Genomic DNA, 16,548 nt, shown 5'->3' on the forward strand with positions numbered 1-16,548 from the left:
ACTTCTTTATGCTTTGATCACACTGCAGGAGTATTCTTAGTTCACCAGAACTTCTAGAAAATGTTCGTATTTTAAAGGTGTTTAACTTTGTTTATATTTTATAACACAGAGTATTATTTACAGATTTTTTTATATATTTTGCACAAGATTTAAGAAAGGTGCTAGGAAAATTGATCTTGCTAATTTTTTTGAGTTCAGAAATCATCTTGTAAGTTAATTAATCCTAGTAATTGATTTAATATTTAGGTTTTTTAGAGATGAAAAAAAATGTTTCAAATACTAACAACTAGTAGCACTGTTATTCATTATTACTTAGAATCAAACTTTTAACAAATATTTAGAATATATTCACACTGTAATAATTATCCTAAATTTTCTAATTTATAAATTCAGAAGCACAAATAAAAATTGACTAATTATTTATATACTTTTATTTTGTAGAAATATTCATTCTGGTAGGTTTTAGGGGAGCATCAAAAATTTATTTTGGACCTCTAATGATAACAGCTGAAGATTTGTTTTGTGAAGATATGGTAAAAATACATATAATGAGGTTTACTATGAAGTACATTATATTAAATGAGTTTGAATCTTAAAATGTCATTCTAGCTCATAATGCCATGTTTGACCATGCTCTGTGTGATAACTAATCATTTTGAAAATAGCCTTGCACTGTAGTTTCAGTTGCAGGAGGATGACCTGATGGTTAAGGCACTTGACTTGCAATCTGAATATCATGGGTTTGAATTCCTGTCACTGAACATGTTCACTCCTTCAGCCATTGGATGTATTATAATATAATGATCAATCCTACTGTTTTTTGGTAAAAGAGTAGCATAAAAGTTGGCATTGAGTGGTTTTGTCTAGCTGTCTTCTATCTAGTTTATCACTGCTAAATTAGAGATTGCTAGAGCAGATAGTTCTTGTGTTTCTTTGCACAAATTTAAAATAAAACACACCAAATCACTACAAAATACTCAAGGCTTTTATTTTCAAGCATGTCACTCTTTCGTAGGATGGTGTCCTAGCACCTGTTTGAATAATTCAGTCACACAGAAATCTGTAGATGTTGTATCTGGTGATCTGACTACTGTGTCTTTATGTCTTTATGAGCATGAATGCTCATTCTCCAGTTTCTTGAAGCATGCAATTGTTTTGATTGTTCATTTGATATGTTATGGAACAAACTTACTTACACTAGACTGTAGTTGCTTTTCCAGACAGGTATCTGTCTTCATGATGTATACTGTTGTCAGTAGTCATTATGTTTATGAGTTTTCACTTGTTATAAGATACTGTATTCTGCTTATCATAGCTATGATATGACACTTGTTAAAAGTTTCTTTTTAGATTGTTCTGGTGGCTTAAAGTGATCAAAATTCCTTTGTTTATCAGTGGTATTAATCCTGTTGTGATCAGCAAATGGGTTTTGTGATGTTGAGTGTACTCCTGCATATCAAATTTTGAAATTTTAAGTAAAACTAGTAGTTCTAATTCTATTTGAATATGTATTTTACACAAAAATATTTTCTAATTGATATTTTTACAACTTTGCAAACTTGATTTAAATTAATTTTTTAAGAAAAAAGTTTAATTCAATATCTGTGCAGTTCTAACGTATTATTGCCTATAAATAATGCAATTACAGTTTTTTTCAATTTTCTTCCTCATTGCAAAGTATTTGTTTATATTTGCTCAGACACTCTTGAACCTTGGAAATAAACTTCATTCATATTTTGTTTCTCAACTGACTTTCCTTTTCTCTCTGCAATTTCATTTCTACAGTTGTTTGTCATCAGCCTTTTATAATTTTTTCCTTTATAATCAGGTTAGGTAACTTAGACAGTAATTAATAAATCTTATCCTGGAGAACAGATAGACCTAATGGCTATCAGTAATTGACAGGAAAGATGATTAATTACACAGATGAATGTTAAAGTTTGAATTAGCTGTTCAGTTACCTAAGTTGTGATAAAAGATCGGTAGCTATTTGCCGATTGTTTAATCTAGGCTTCATTTGAAAGAAGCCTCTTCTTTACTCATAACATAGCCTCATTTTCAGCTTTACCATGTAATTTTTATTACATGTAATTTGCATTAAGCAAATGCACATCAAATATGTTTCCTTAAAAGATCTTCTAGTCTGTAATAGTTGACCCGACTAAGCGTCCCCACGTGTTTGGCAGCAGAATTCACAACTAAGTAACATGTGACTGTTGAGGAAAGTGGATATGATCTTTAAACCTGAAAAATATTCTAAATTCTCAAAAAAGGTCTAAACACAAATTGAAGGTGAATTTGTGGATAGACTGTTGTAAATTAATATTATGTGGTCCCAACCCCCACTATTTTCAAAGTAATCTGTAAATAAAAACACACGACTATTCTACAAGTGAAGGAGATGCTTTTATTCCTTCAAATGAGGCCTAAGAAAGATTTATGTTAATATAAATTTAATAAAGTAAATGAAGTGGGATTAGGAGGTAGTTTATCATTTCTAAGAAAATTACTAGTTGAATGTCTCTCGGAAGAGAATCAGGATTTAAATACAGAGTTTCAAAATGAAGGAACAAGACACAAACCTAGGAATTTTGTGTTGTTTCTTTTGATCCCTGTGATAATTTTTGTGTTATAGTATGTCTGTTTTGAAAGCTACAGGAATATCGTCTGAGAAGAGATCAGGTAAGGATACTTATGGTTAATAGTACAGTTAACGAGGATATCTGTGACAACAAACTCTTTAGATGGCACAAAAAGTTTTATTTATGTGATTAGTAAAGTTAATGTAACTAAAGCAACAATTAGAAGTAAAGAAACCTCTTATTTATTGTAAATAAAGGAAAACTATTAGAGTGAAATTGAGCTTCACCAAAAACATAATTGTGTAATGTTCACATATATATCAGTGTAAGCCAAGAATAGAAATAGAAATTTTAGTTCTATATTTAGTGTTCATCAGTATTTTATGCTATTTTCTCAGTAATATAACTAAAAAAAATAGGTAAAGCAAAATGAAGATATATTAGAACTTATTGGATACATAAAATAGAGCTTTCTCACAAGTAATATTACAAAAATCCAACTTTTTTGTTTATTTCACATTTGCTACTCATTACTTTCATTGTGTATCTGAACTCGTATGAACAAACAATAAAATGAGTATGCTGTTACTTGACCAACATAAATATGAAAGTTGTACTAGCATTGGAAAAATAACACTTTTGGGATACATTTTCAATATTTCAGGCACAAAAAACAACCAGAAAGTCTTAGGCAAAAGGAATAAAATTTCTTAAAAGTCACAGTAAAATTTATTGCAGATACTGTGTCACACTATATAATTTTTCAAGCATAGTGTGGAAATTATCTAGAACGTGTGTATCAGGTTTCATACAATTAGATTAAGTGTTTTAATTATAAGAATAAAACAAATGGGGAGTGGTCACAGTGAGACCCTGGTACTTAAATAGTAAGGAATATTCCCTTCTTAGAAATTGTTAATCCCATATATAAACACATCTTTATGCATGAATCTTTTTTGTTGGAAACGGCTGTTACGTACCCTTCCAAGAAAAAAAAAAAGGCATCCTACTGCCTATAAAATACAACAATGTATAGATGTAGTTTTGATAGAATCCACTGCAACTATATCTCAGATGTGGTTGTCATGTGATTTGCTTATTTACATACCGAAAATTCTATTAATATAGCATACTCAACCCTTTGTATAATCCCTGAAAAGGAAAGTTTATCATTGTTTCCTTAGAATTTGTATTTGGGATGTAAGTTAATGTACAATAAGACATATTGTTGTATATGCTTTTACCTAGTTTAATCAGAGTGGCATTATTAATATATTTTTAACTAATAATTTGTAATCATAGAAATGAATCCTAAACATTAAGATTCTAATTACTAGTATTTTTTCATTATTAATCTACTACATTTCTTAAAAGATTTAAAAAGAAAGTTAAGAAATTAAGTCTTCCAGTTCATATCCAGTAATATGTTTGAATAAAACTAATAATTTGTTTTAGAAGGAGTGTCACTAAAACTGTTAAACCAATAAACTATATTTACTTAACTCTTTTTCATTTAGCTTCTCTTTGTTTTCAGTTTAAAAATCTCATAATGATTGAGAACAATGACATAAACAGTATTTTCCAATGGAATTATTGTATATTTAAATTTGATGGGGTCTTTACCAAAATTTATCCATATTTTCTAAACATTCTTCTTCCATCTTGTTTGTAATCCAACAACTGTAATTATAGCAAGATACTTTAGAATTGAACTGGGTTTGCTCTTAATTTGGAAATTGTTTGTAAAAGAGGAGAAGCTTCAAATACAGATTTGTGACTGTAGAATATCAGCAATGAAATTTTGCAAGAAACATGATTTTCTAATGTTGATTTTGAGTTAAAGGATTAATCTATAAATTGACTAAGTTGATTTGAAAAAATTACAAAAACTTTCATATGTATGAGGAATCTTGTTTTTTCCAAAGATACATGCTACAACTTTCACTGAAGTAATAGGTCAAATTAAAGAACAGAGTTAAAATTTGAAAACTGTGAGAACTCTCTAATAATTATCTGTTAATTACATCTAGGAAATTTGTGTTTTAAAATTTGAAAATTGTTTATCAGTATAGCTTTACTACTTGCAATTATTGGTATATAGGTTCTATAGTTAGAACCTTTGAATCTACACTGACACAAGATCAATATAGGAGACGAATATATAACCAAGTCTATAACTGCCTATCCAGTGCTACAAAGGCCTTATTATGCATGTAGTAGTGATTGAAATGCCACTTTATGTTAGCAAATAATTTTACACAACAACAGTTACAGTGTGAACTAGGATAAGTTAATGAAGTGTCATTTTTCATTTATTTTATTTGTTACAACTCATTAGACAAACATTTGCATGTTTAGAATGCATCATTAAAGTAAGATGAAAGTTTCTAAGAGTACTTTTTTTAGGCAATATATTTATTTAATTTTATATATTTGTTGGAAGCAAAAGTGTATCTATCATATAGTTAATTCTGTACATTTATTACCTGAATTATCTTTGATACAAGTTTTAGCAGTTTATTTTCTTTTTCTGAGTCGTAAAATTAATTGTTGCCAAGAATGAACTAAGATGTGAAACTAAGGGAATGACAAGGTGTGAGTTTAGTTGTACATTTTCTAAGTGCTGTTTTCATCTTCTAAAGTCTTGTGTCAGCATCTTTATTTAAGAATTAAGTTTCAAAGATGTGGGAAACCAAAAGCCTTCAAAAATCCCTTTTATCTCCCATTTTTAGAAATCACTATTTTAACATTGAGAATCTAAATTGTTTTATATCTGTCCATTTCAATAGACACTATGAATTGATCTCAAGTGACTGATCTGCTCATGTTTTAAGAAATTTATTAATATTTGCATTTTTTTTTATTATTCTATTATTTTTAAGGAGTATCTCATTAAATGCTATTTGTTAGATTTTTCATTGTGTGATGTTTTAGAATTATAATTAATTAAATTCTGTTGAGATATCGTAAGTCTGTGATGTCATTTATTATTCATTTTATAAAGCTAGTTTTTCTCTATTCAAGAGACCTCTGAAATTTATATTGTAATTTTTTTTCATGTTTGCAGTTTTTTATAAATTTTCAGTAAACATATAAATTTTCATACAGAAATATAAGATGTATGTTATATGTAATATTTTTAGAGATTAAGCTAGGGGCTGATCTTGTGCTTTGTATATGAAACAGTTCTGAAAACTTTATAGAATGTAAAAACAGTGTTGTGTATTTTAATTAATTAAAACAGTTAAGTGACCTACTTAGATTACTCATGTATGAGGTAAGATAAGTAGAGTTATGAATGAATCTGATGACAATGCAGGGAACCTCAGTAAGTGTGAGGTTAATCCTAAGTGGGTAAAATTTATTTCACAATATATGATATCTACCAAACACCTCTAATACAAAAGATTGTTTATGAACTAAATGATTTAATAAAAACCGAATAAACTGACTAACTTATTTAATAACACACATCAGAAATTATTATGGCTTTCCAAACTTTGGTATTACAGCCATATTAAAACTCCATAGGGTGATGGTACTGGTACTCTAAGTGCCTATAAATAAATGTATTTGACTGAAATGGATTTCATTTCAGTTGGAAAAGAATTGATTTCCAACATAACAGTAGAATGTATTTTTATTTTGTTCAAGATAATGCTACTTTAATTTACACAATAATGTTATGTTTACTTATAGGGTTTTGAGTTCTTTCAAAACATCATACACTAAACTAAATGAATTTAGGTATGTTAGTATTGTTAGAAAATTGCACCTAGTTCATTTTTGGTATTATACAATGGGCCAACTGTGTAATGATGATATACACTGCTGGTCAAAATCTTAAGGCCAATGAACATAAAGAAAAAATGTGCATTTTGCTTTGTTAGACTCAACCAATTATTTTCTTTATGTTCATTGGCCTTAAAATTTTGGCCAGCAATGTATATGTGTGTGTTTATATACAGCTGTATCCTTTGCTGTGTACTGTATTTTTTTGGTTTGCTGATCAAAACTGTGCTGATGAGCCTTGAATAGGTAAAACTGTGTACACAGCAGAGTATGGCCAATCAAGGATTTGCATTAGATCTCTACATTACATATTAAACCTGTAAGTATATAGATTTATATACACACAGTTTTACTTTTAGTACAATATATCAGTGACATAAAGCTGAAGAAGGGTTATGTCGTGTAAATGCAATGGTGTATTATGGTTTGAAACTAATTTTGTAAGAATGTATTTACTTTGAAGGATAACTAATATTTCATTTAGTTTTTGCAGAACTTGCCACCCAGTTATAAGCTTCTGATAAACAAGATTATGTGTAAATATGTTATTGGTTAAATGATATAAAAATTCTAATTATATTTGATCACTGTAAGATGATTTAGTATTTTATTATTTACATCAAATAATAATGTATGCTTAAAATTTGTCTAGGGTATGTAAGTTATCTACCATCAACTCTCTGAAGTATATACAATTACAATTGACCTAGATGAATGACTTATGAGGAATTAAATATATGTTTACTGATTAAAACGTAATTTGTTCAGTACCATTATTTTATCCAGTACTACTTCCATTTTGAAAAGTTTTCATTGTTTGTAATTATAAGTACACTTTAAATATGGCATCATTTCAGTGTCATTTTTAATGGATTAGAAGAAACAAATCAAGAAACTTGTTTCTTAATGGCACTAAAATCTACTGATAATGCAAAAAATGCAAAAGAAGAGAAATAGTTTAGCAAGTAAATTGTTTATATTACTGTTACATCATTTACTTGAAAATATTTTTCATATTTCATTTTCATTTCAAATAATATTTTATTAAATATTTTTTTTATTTATGAAAATTGGGGTTCACCTGGCTTGTGTATTGAAAATAAGATTGATGTCTTATAGAATTTTTAAGTTTTTGATGGACTGTATAACTGTTGTAGTAGGTAGCACATTATGTATTAATTGGGAGTTGAAGAATGGTTGGATAGTATCTCAGAATGGCTAGTATGGGTATTAACACTTTTATTGATAAGGAGAGAACAATGTTTTGACCTTCCTAGATCATCTTTCTTAACCTGAAGATGACCTAGGAAAGTTGAAACATTGTTTTTTTCCTTGTCAGTAAAAGTATTAATATCCATACCTGCCATTCTGAGACACATTTTTATTTTAAGTGGACTTTTTATCATCAAGAATGGTTGGATAGAGTTTTTGTATTTGATTTCACCTAATAGCTTTTGTTTCTTATGGTTTTGGAGAACACCTAAAAACTTACATTTATGTACTGTTATTTCTGAAGTGGAAATAAATAATTAGCTGAAATATATATATAATCTATTGATTATTTGCACAAAGAGATATACTAATTTACAACTATAAAGAACCATTACATTTATTTTCCCCATATTAGGAGGAGTTACCAAAGCTCAGTGGGAGGATGTAACAGGATCAACACCTCTAACCTTTGTCAATGACTGTGTTTCCTTCACAACTACAGTATCAGCAAGGTATGGTACATCATTATTCAGATAATTAAGTGAATTAAACTAACTGACTACTTAATTGGGATTATAACTTAATATTGGATTAATCCACATTCCAGTGCAAAAATAACATGAACTTGGTAGAGAATAGACATCACAAAATGTCAAAAGATGTTTTATTTGATTGTAGTCCATTTGCTAAAGTGTATCACGGAAGAGGATTATGGTAGCAAATGCAACATTCATATTTATCTTTATAAGATTAAGATTGTGCACTTATGGTAGTCAGGGCAAATTACTGGTTGTACTATTAATTTTGGACATTATTAACTCGATGTACACAGGGTTAATCCAGTAGATTGACCCCATATTGGAGAAGTAACATTGACTATATATACAGATTTACAGAAGAAAAAGAAAAGTTTTGCAAGTAACGTTATATCTGTGATGTGATAGTTAAAGAAAAGCACTTACCCATCAGTAGAAACAATTATTAACAAAGTTAGGACATTACCTGGATATCAGTTGCTTTTGTAAAGGAATTAAAGGACCTTATTTACTGCCACATGAAGGTTCTCTACACCAGCATTTTGCATTGTCAGTACAAAATAAAGAATTAAGAGTGTCTTGTATGTTTTCTCCATATTTTTCACACTATCACAAGCATAGAATAGGCTCATGAGACCACATTGTAACTTTTGCTTGTCTAACATCACTGAAGCTGTGGTTTCCTATTTGTATCTGAAGTAAAACATTTTTTCAACATAGCTGAAAGGTAGAAACCTCCATTGAAAAAGCATAGTATTTCCTTACATTTCAGCTATAGACTTTTTTTGTGTCAAGAGAACTGTAAGCTACTGGAAATATGTCTGATTGAGTGTAAAACTGAAAAGTGTTCAACTGGTTTCATTGGAGATAATCAAATCCTGACTAATCTAGGAATCAATCACTTGAAAGAGAGCTTGAGGTTTATCACACTTTAACATAAAATTTTGGGACAACATGGGAGCTATTGGTTCATCTCAGCTATTTCATTCTCTAAACTAAATTTGTAAATAAATATATTTTGAAACATCTTGCAGACAACATTTATCATTCATATGCATATCAATCTTTCTTTTAAACCATCTTAAATTTACTGCCTGCACAACATCAGAAGGCAATCCATTCCAAAGGCCAATTATCCTGTTAAAAAATAAAACTGCTTTAGCTGAAATGAAGAGAAAACAATTAGAGAGATTTTAACCCCTCCTCATATGACAATCCCTCCATCCGAGACACCATTCTAGTAACCCTTCTCTGAACCGTTTCCAACAACTCAATGCCTTTCTTAAGGTAAGAATTCCGTGATTGAATAAAATATTTCAAATGTGGCCCTAACCATTGCCCCTTGGTGTGGACTGTTGTACGTGGTGACAAGACTTCCCAGGAACGGTTCTGTTCTTTCACTTTACTTCCTCTAGGATATAAACATCCACCCACATGTTTGCTGTGTATGGTGACCCATGAAGGGGAGAAGATGATCCTGGTATTTGAGGGGTCCAACCATAACACACCACTTTGGCCTTGAATTCCTGTATACGGGCAGCCTTGGGGTGGCCCCCCCCTTGGATCTATTGGCTGGTCCACTTGGGCAAGGGTCAACCAAGTACTGGTGTTGGATGTTCTCAACAGGTGTTGTGGACATTGTATCTGATGCAAACCCTGGCATTGCTGCTGCATTCTTGTTTGGCATTGTAGTGCATCCCCTCATAGGGCTTCATGGTAGGTGGGGTCAGTGGACACCAAAATATTCATTTTTATTATGTATCCTCCAAATAGAAACTTAAATAAAATAGTGAAAAACAGTCCATAGGTAAATGACCATGTCTTCAAGATTCTGAGCAGCAATCTTCAACATCTGTAACACCTGTTGTACCTTATCTACTTATCCTACATTCTCTTTCAGACAAACCTTTAGGGCAGATGTCTCCCTTTTTAATTCAGAAGGGACTACAGGGACTTGCTGACTCACCAGAGTCAATCAGGAAGCTTTGCTCTGGTGATACATTGGTGGAAACATCCACATCTCAACACGGTGAACTCCTTCTGCATTCAGAAGCGATTGGGAATATACCTAATAAAGGTATGCCTCATGCTACTTTGAATTAATCACAAGAAGTTATTGTTGAGAGGGATTTGAAGAACATCCTCGAGTCCGAGATTCTCGCTGGTTTCTCCACCTAAGGAGTTTCTGCAGTGAGGCATATCTCCACTCGCAAAGATGGAATTATGATGCCAACCAGTGCCCTCATTCTGACATTTACATCACCACATCTACCTGCCACCATGAAGGCAGGTTATGTTAATTGCAAGGTATGACTATATGTTCCAAACTCTCTCAGATATTTCCAGTTTCAACAGTTTGGTCACTTGAAAACATCATATTGTGGTTCCTTGACATGTGCTTATTGCAGTGGCAAGGACCACGATGCCTGTGAGTGTGAAACAGATCCTCATTGCATCAATTGCAATGGCTCTCACCCATCCTACGTTTGTTCTTGCCCTAAATGGTTGGAAGAAAAAGAGGTGCAGCATTTGAGAACAATTCAAAACATTACTTACCCTGAGGTTTGAAAGTTGATATCTACCACTTCATCTTGGACATATGCTGCTTCACTTTGTTTCACTACTACAGTGGGAGTGCAAATGGATCTCTCTGTGCCTCCAAAAGAATCATTCTCAAACCAAATGAAAAGTCTTTTGGCCTCTGTGGTTAAAAAGTTGATGAATCAACGTCACACCCATCTCTGTCCGTAAAATATATTCCAGCAAAGCCCAAGATCCACTTCCTTTGGTTCTGGGTATGGGCATTTCATCAGGTAAGTCTTTTTCTCCCATCCCAAGATGCAAACGATCATTCCTTCACATCCTCAGTTGCTGGAATCCTCTTCCAACAACAAAGACTTGTCTAATTGACCCAAGGCAGGATCCATGGAGGTTGACAGACCTCCCTTGAATAAAGATAACAAACAATAAAGGTGGTTGTAAACAGGAGGGCACTCCACCAATTTGCCTACTCATAAATAAAAATGTCCAACTATATGTAATGAAATTGTCAAGGTTTACATTCTAATCTGGATGATGTAAAAACACTGATTGCTTCCTACCATCCTGTGTATCTTTTCTTACAGTAAACATTTCTGAAATCTGTTGATACAGTCACCTTTTGGCAGTTTTTTTTTTGTGTACATAAATGACATACTGTGTGATGGGAAAAGTGCATGAAGTGGTGGTACTCTTGGTTGATCAGCATGTGCCCACCCTGTCTTTGTCATACCCTTGGAACCTGTAGCCATCCATGTTTCCTTGGGCATTACTATCACTGTTATTTCTACCTGTTGCCTGGAAAGACCTATGATCAATCAGACCTTGATGCTCTCATTGAACACTTGCTGTCTCCCTTTTTAATCCCAGAGGACTTTAATGGACATCATACCCTCTCACTTCCATAATGATTGGAAAGAGGAAGTTGTTCTAACTAGCCTATGCATTGGTCACAGTTTTTTAACTCGTCATTTTCTTTTATCTGGGACTGATGCACCATTGTGTAGTTTGTATAACACTTAAATCACAATAAGCCACATTTTATTGTTTTGTTATCGTTATGACTCTCAACGACAGCACAATTTCAAACATGTTCTGTCCCAATGTTTATCTGTAACATTAGACAATTTTATTGGCAATGGTGACACTGTCGACCTTAGAAATGTTTTTAGTTTTTTGAAGGCTGTTAATCCTTTCAATGCTGTTTAAGTTTTTAATTTATACATTAGACCTTTTTAAATGTGATTCCCTTTTAAGAATGAAAGTACATCTAGTTCAATTTGAAATTTAGAAAATGGCTGTAATGTCAAATAACTTGAAACCAGGACTGGAAAGGCCAACTTCAGGTGACTAACACTGCTGTTTGAACTACCCGTTAGTCATCCTGGTGAGTTGTTATTAAAATTTTGCTACAAGTCTTTTAAAACGTTTATTACTTTAGTTTCTGAAAATGTCCATAACATCAAGTAACTTTTAACAAGGACTGGAAAGGCCAACTTCAGGTGACTTACAGTGGTTTTTGAACTTACCTGTTAGTCCTCCTGGTGAGTTATGATGATTACAGTTGTGCTACAGAAAATTCTTCACAACTTGTATTACTGTAGTTTTTCTCTTACCACTGTAGACTAGATGAAAATTTGGATTTAATGCTATTTATGTTTTTAATTCAAAAATTAAACTTTGTTTTGTTTTACCTCAATTTCCTTTTATGAATTTTAATAATTTTACTTTAATTTTAACTTTTTACCAGGTATTTGGCAGAGATTGCTAAGTTGCTTTATGCCATAAAACACCAAACCAACCAATCAAGCCTAACCATTGACATATACAAGGAAATTATTACCTCTTTAAACTTGTATTCAATATTTCTGTAGGTACAACCTAAAATCTTGTTTGCTCTACCATTTGCAACAGCACAGTGCTTGGATGGCTTCAGAGATTGATCAGCTGTTACACTGTTACCCTTTCTTTTGTGACATTGTTAAGGTTATTCCCATTCAAATTATGATAACCCACATCAAATATCTTGTATTTATTATAATTAAAACTCATTTTCTATTTTATTTGCCCAACTTTCTAAATGAGCTAAATCCTTTTCTAAATCAGCAGCATCTTCTGGACAACTAGGAACACCCAAGATTTTAATATCATTTGCAAATTTAAGTACTTTATTGACCTTTATTTTATCTTTATCATTATGGAAATCAAAGAGAGTAAAGGCTTTAAGATTGACCCCTGAAATACAACACTTGTGACATTAATCCAGTTTGACTGAACTTCATTTGTAACAATTCTTGGCTTTCTTTTATCCAGTTTGCTATGTTATTCCTCACACATATAGAAATAATTGCTTTAAAACTCTTTTATGTGGCCCTTGTTAAATGCCTTTCTGAAAATCTAAATACACCGAATATACACTCTTACTCTCATCTAGATAAGCAGTAACTTTTTAAAGAATGTTAAAAGATTTGTAAGGTAGAATTTTCCTTTAGTGAAATCATGTTGACTATCTAATAAAATTTTAACCTTTGTTCAGCAACTTTGCAAAGCATTTTTTATCAAACTTTCTAAACCTTTCCCATAACTGATGTAAGACTAATAGTTCTATAATTACTGGGACAATTTTTATGACCTCTCTTGAAAAGAGGAGTAATATTAATTAACTTCCAATTCTCTGGTAACTGCCCACTATTCAAGGACTGACAAAAAATAATAGCAAGTAGCTTACACATCCCCAGGAAATATTATCTGGCTTATTCGCCTTCTTGTTCTTTATGCTTTTCAGTATTTTTTTTTTTTAACTACCTCAGAATTAATGCAGAAATCCACACTGTCAATTTTTACATTTTCAGCCAATCTTTTTTCATACATCCTTTTTGATGTCCTAATTTTCTATTTTACTAACTTTCTTGATCTTCTATAAACCTCTAAATCTATCGTATCAGTCAATTTAAGTTTCTTAAATTTATGATGCTTTTTTAAATCTTCTCTCTCATACTCTCTGTGAGCAAACCTTGTTCTTTACATGCAACTACCCTTTTTTTTTCTGTAAGGAATATATCTACCCTAAGTATTTAAATTAATTTTTACAAATTTTCCATATCTGACCAGTGTTTCCAAATAATTCTGTTTCCCAATTCACAACAAATAATTTTTGTCACATTCCTTCAAATTTCGTAACCAAAATATCATTATTCCTCATCTTCATATACAGCAAAACATCGAACCTAATAGAGCAATGATAACCTGCACCCACATATTCCCCAGTTACCTCCCTCTCAGTCATTTCTGTTGTTAACAATAAATCTAAATAGTGTTGTTCCTTGTAGGTTCTTTTACTATTTAGTTAAGAAAGCTATGATGAACAGTTTACAAAAATCTGTCTCCCTCATGGTTTGGCTCTAGCATTTCCCAACCTATATGCCCTAAATTAAAATCACCTAGTAATAGCTGAAATATTAATATCAGTGCACAAACCTGTATGATTATATTTTTTTTCTGTCTAGAGTCCAGTGGTTGATTGCCACAGTTTTCCATAATGACAAACAGGACACTTAGCATTATACCCTTTTAACAATGAAAGAGGTGCATCATTTTACTGAATGTCTTCCAAATTAACTATTTTATTATTGTATCAGTGTAGATACAGGACTTAACAGTCATTTGATGTATCACATTATTAGTTTTTTTTTGTTTGTTTTTTTATATACATATACAAAAAAATTGATGTTCTACAATATGTGTGTATTTTGGAAGGTAATTTAGTAGACAGCCTGAGAAAGTTATTATACAGTGGCTAATTTTTCTTTTGTAATAAAACATTTTAAAAATGTATAAAATCAGTTTTCTACTTACTGACATAGTTTATTGAAAGATAATTGTTTTTATTTGCTGAAAAGCATGAAAAGAAATGTAGAAGTTTCATGGGTATACATTATTTCAACTGTTGCTACTTTGTCTTTAATGTGTACAGTAATGTGTTTTAGATATATGTTTTACATTATCAACAATAAAAATGGCTTATAAGAAAACAAGTTTTATTATAACAGTTTTGAACAGTTGCATGTGAAATAATTCAAAGCTGTATTGCTCATTTGATACTTGTACATCAAGTGGCCCAAAGCTTAGAAAAAGTTTCTGCAACTTGTTTTTTTCCTTGTTTTATATGTAAAATATAGATCTAACTCGTATATAAGCTAGTGTGTATCTCATCACACTTGAAAAAGGAGGAGTCATAAAAGTCAAGTGTGTTTATCCAGATAGAATAACTTGATTACTGTCTGCTTATTATGATTTTAGCAACAGATGTGCAAGAGAGCCATGAGGAGTTGGTGATTGTACTGTGAATCCTTATAAGTGTAGTCAGTGCTGGTATAATAAGCTTGAATTAAAATGGTATTATGGAATCACCTAATCTGTAGCCAAGTGCATAAAATTCATCATGAAAGTAAAATTAACAATTCAATTTTAAATTTAAATTATTTCTGAATTAAACTATTTTCTGTAATATCACCAACATTTTAAATAAAAAACAAACCTCTTTAATCAGTAGAGGCTCTAAACTAAGAAACCACTGAATATTTTTTTTTTCAGTTTTGTTGTGTATGTATTTCATTTCATACCTTTTGTACATAGACCAGCAATAATATTATGTTATACTTTTGTTGCTAAGCAACATGACATAGAAACCATTGTTGGAATGTAGTGTCATCAAAATGCCCTGGCTTTTCTGTGTGGTAGAAATTTCATGAATGATTTTAATTTTGATGATTAGTTCATGAAGAAATTTACTAACGTTTGACTGCCTCAGTTGCACTTTTCAACCTCTTTGTTGGTCAGGCTTGATTCCAGTACATAAACTATGCATTTCAAAGTTCATCTTACCACTTTGAAGAGTACAACAGTGACTAACATTTTTGGAGGCCTCAGATGCAGATGTTCCAACTATAGAATTATCTGTTGTTATACATCAGAAGGTATAATGTTACAGTGTCCAACCTTTCTTCCCAGACTTTGCCACATTTTTGACTTGAATCATTTTAATCTCCATATACCTTAGGGTCTTGTATATTTCTCCTTTTCTGAGGCTCCATGTATTTCTTTGCTCCCATCTCTTATAGTATTGAGCTGCAAGTGGTGTCAGTCTAATGGCAGTCTGTCCATACAACTTTAGTAACCCATTTGTATATGTTGGAACATCACATGCCACCTATTCCTCCCAACCCTTTCTCTTTCCTTCAGTTTTGGGTCCATCTTTTTGTCGATTTCTTGATTTTTCCTGTTGCCACTGATACTGGTTTACTACCCTGTGGTCATGGCTGGACTAGGCCCAGTTAGTGTGCCATTTTCTCCTCTACACCATATTATACATCTGCTCATGGATACTTCCTTTTAGGGTTGTAAGGCTTGAGTCCATCATCACAAAACATTGGACCATTTGTCTGCACTCAAGACTGTTTTGTTCGTGGATTTACTCAACCTTCTCATGGTTCATCAGACTTTATATTACATCCATTTTCTTGCCTATTAACATGGTGATTCTTTCAGACATTTTTTGAAATAGGGGTCTGATCAACCATGAAATAATTGTGCAGTCCAGAGATCTTTGTTTTGAACTTTTGGATCTTCTACACTGGGCCCATGCACATAACATTCATCTTATCTTACGTCACATGCTGGGTGTCTTTAATCCAGTTGCAGCTTGTCTTTTACACCTGGGACAAATTTTATTATAATCATTTGATCCACTTGTTTTTTAGCAACCTATGCCTTTGAGGGAGTTCTACCCAAATAGATATATTTCCCATGGGCCTCAGTACACGTTTGCATCTTATTTTGTTACTTGTACTTCATCCATAGGCTCTAGCTTTCAAGGCCTTCAGCCAGGA

General features: G+C 31.8%; 1 protein-coding gene across 2 annotated transcripts in view; it reads left to right on the top strand.

Moving 5' to 3' along the window:
- LOC143252998 (ankyrin-3-like) overlaps positions 1–16,548 on the top strand; it is a 40,951-nt gene that overhangs the window by 12,346 nt on the left and 12,057 nt on the right. For both annotated transcript variants that reach the window (XM_076506022.1, XM_076506023.1), the window contains exon 2: positions 8,002–8,098. In XM_076506022.1, coding sequence (XP_076362137.1) covers positions 8,002–8,098 — 97 coding nt within the window. The remainder of the gene's footprint in view (positions 1–8,001; positions 8,099–16,548) is intronic.

Source organism: Tachypleus tridentatus, chromosome 6 (assembly GCF_004210375.1).
Source record: "Tachypleus tridentatus isolate NWPU-2018 chromosome 6, ASM421037v1, whole genome shotgun sequence".
NCBI classification, from domain to species: Eukaryota; Metazoa; Arthropoda; class Merostomata; order Xiphosura; family Limulidae; genus Tachypleus; species Tachypleus tridentatus.